Source organism: Rhinopithecus bieti, unplaced genomic scaffold (assembly GCF_001698545.2).
Source record: "Rhinopithecus bieti isolate Rb0 unplaced genomic scaffold, ASM169854v2 scaffold_7901, whole genome shotgun sequence".
NCBI classification, from domain to species: Eukaryota; Metazoa; Chordata; class Mammalia; order Primates; family Cercopithecidae; genus Rhinopithecus; species Rhinopithecus bieti.
In genome coordinates, this window is record NW_016805596.1 from 141,465 (window position 1) to 144,413 (window position 2,949).

The window sequence follows — 2,949 nt, forward strand, 5'->3', positions numbered from 1 at the left end:
TATTCTTTAAAATTCCTTTTTTAAATACCCGGTTTATATTTCTAGTATGTGCTTCTTGACCCGCTTTAGGGGACAACACAGTGAGCCCTGGTTTTTCTCGAGGCCCTCTGGGCGTCCTGAATGGAGAGGGGGCTGGGGAACCCCTTTCTGTCACTCCCTCTCCTCTGTGGGGTGGAGGGCTTCCTCTGGCCTGGAGGAAGTGGGCATGGAGGGAGGAGGGGGGCCCTTTTGTGCACTTGGGCTGGGGTGTGCTGCTTCCCCTCCCCGGGTGTGGGGGGCCCGGACAGCACCCCTCCAGGTGCCCCTGGGGCGGGTCTCCGGGCCGGCAGGATGAGGGGAGGAGACGTGGGGGCACAGCGCCCAGGCCGTGGAGGCAGGGAGGGCGCGGGGCCGGGGCGCCTTAGGCCTTGGAGAAAGTGGCCGTGGCACCAGCGGGGCCTCCGGGGGCCGTGCTGGGCTCCTCAGCCCAGCGGTTCATGCAGCGGCGCCGCGCGTTCATGAAGAAGTTGCTGACGGTGTTGAGCTCCAAGCCGAGCTGCTGCGAGATGGTGACCTGCATCTCCTTGGACGGCCGCTTATTCTCCTTGAAGATGGCGATTAGCGTGCGCCGCTGCAGGTCGGTGAACACCAGGCGCTGTTTCTTGGGTTGCAGCGCGCGCTCCTTCTGCTGCTCCTGCTCCTTGCGCTTGCAGGCTGCGGGCGAGCAGCGAGCGGGCGGGCGAGCGGGACACAGCGCCACCGTGTGGCCGGCCGGGGAGAGGCAGGCGGCGCACGCCGCCGGGAGGATGAGGAGGAGGGGAGAAGGGACACGTTGGGGAAAGGCGGATGCATATAAGGACCCAGGGAGAGCGCAGGAGGAAAAGGAATGCAGGGAGAGGCGGAGGGGGAGACAGCGGGGAGCACAGGGACGCACAGAGACAGAGATAGGGAAACAGCAAGGTCAACAGGGAGACACCAGGAAAGTCCAGGATGCAGCCAGAGGGCGGTGGACACAGAATCCAAGGCGAGGACAGGCAGGAAAAGCAGATGGGGTGGGGGTGGAGGGAGGACAAAGAAGGGGACACAGTGTGAGCGCCCCTCTGCAGGCACGGGCACAACTCCCTCCAGCCAGCCCCCTTCTCCATGGAGCCCACTCAGGCACCCCCCAAGCCTCATATCCTCCAAAACCCCATCCTCCCCTCAAACGCTCCTGACCTAAAGGACCACAGAAATTGGTGTTGTTAACTTTCTCCTCTCCTTTCTGCAGCCCCAACCTGGGGGTGTTGGGGAAATGACATGGAAACTGCACATGTGAGTTTTTTGCTCAGTGTAGACTTGGGTGATATAACTGGTTAATTACCAGGTCCTGGGGTGCATCACAAAACCCAGCAACCTTCCCCAGAAATGATGGGCCAACCAGGGTCTTTCCTTTCTTTCTTTTCTTTTTTTTGGGGAGGGGAAGTCTTGCTATGTTGCCCAGGCTGGTCTCGAACTCCTGGCCTCAAGTGATCCTCTGGCCTCAGCCTCCCAAAGCACTGGGATTACAGGCATGTGCCACGGCAACTGGCTCTGACAACCAAGCTCTACGAATGAGCAGCAGGGACACTCCTGTAAGGCCTGATACCCTCAGGGACCCTGTGAGTTCACAGCCCAATTCTGACACTGAATCCCTGCCTCCTGCCCCTGCCCCTATCCACAGGCTGAGACCACCCAGACTTGGCCTCCCTCGAGCACCCAGTGGACCCTCTGGAGCGCAGAACATCTAAGGAAGAAGACTTAGGAGGAGGAGGGGAGGAGTGTAGGGACCACCTCTTCCTCTTCCAGATAAGCAGGTCACCCTTCCTCTTGGCCAGCCCGCACAGATTAGGGAGAGGGCTGAAGGAGGCTGCCCCACCGCCTGCAGACCAGACACTTGCAAAGGGAGTAAAGCAAAGACTCAGGGTGGTGGAGCAGGGCTGAAACCGAGTCCTGCTTTTCCTGCTCCAGCAGCAAAGTGGACCCTTCCCCCTAATGCAGTGCATGTCAGTGGATACAAAACACAGGCTTCCCCACCTAGGAGCTGGGCCACAAGTCAGATGGTCTCATCTGTGGCATCAGCTTGAAACTCCATCAGAATCTCAATTTCTCTCCTGCATCCAGTCTGCGACTGTGGTGCTGGAGAGGCTGTCCTGCCCTCGTCAGAATCCCAGAGTTCCAGCTACTCTGTGACCCCCAGAAGCAGCCGGTGGTGCAGGTTGTACTAGTGGGTCTCTGCTCCCAGTCTCTTCTCTGTGCCAGCCCTGGTGGCCTACTGGGATGGCACAGAGAGCTTTTCTTTTGGTTGCAGAACAGCCTGGAACATGACATGCTAGATCAATGTCCATACACATCCACAGAAATAAATGAATGTTCCCTCTGCTGTGACTCATGTCTTGGGGACAACAGGTTCGCCCATCTAGGGTGTGAGCTGACACACACTTCACTCCCTCTGACCTGGAACGTGTGGGGCTTCTAACTGCGATTTCAGGTTTCACGATTAAATACAAGTGATGCCTGTGGGTTACTGCACATTTTAGAAAAGTGTCTTAATGGCCGGGCGCGGTGGCTCAAGCCTGTAATCCCAGCACTTTGGGAGGCCGAGACGGGTGGATCACGAGGTCAGGAGATCGAGACCATCCTGGTCTACACGGTGAAACCCCGTCTCTACTAAAAAAATACAAAAAAACCAGCCGGGCGAGATGGCGGGCGCCTGTAGTCCCAGCTACTCAGGAGGCTGAGGCAGGAGAATGGCGTAAACCCGGGAGGCGGAGCTTGCAGTGAGCTGAGATCCGGCCACTGCACTCCAGCCTGGGCGACAGAGCGAGACTCCGTCTCAAAAAAAAAAAGAAAAGTGTCTTAACATGAAAAAGAGAGGGAGAGACAGAGAGTGAGGGAGGGAGGAGGGGGAGAACAATGGAGAAAATGGTTTGGTGGGGAGGAAGGGAGGGAGGA

At 58.1% G+C, this 2,949-nt stretch overlaps 1 protein-coding gene across 1 annotated transcript in view; it reads right to left on the reverse strand.

Annotated features, from left to right (window-relative positions):
* Positions 1-333: 333 nt before the first annotated feature.
* The window catches only part of ONECUT3 (one cut homeobox 3), a gene marked incomplete at its 5' end in the record, with an annotated part of 26,298 nt that continues 23,682 nt past the window's right edge, over positions 334-2,949 (reverse strand). Inside the window, one exon of the mRNA XM_017872985.1 lies at positions 334-693. Coding sequence (XP_017728474.1) covers positions 401-693 — 293 coding nt within the window. The remainder of the gene's footprint in view (positions 694-2,949) is intronic.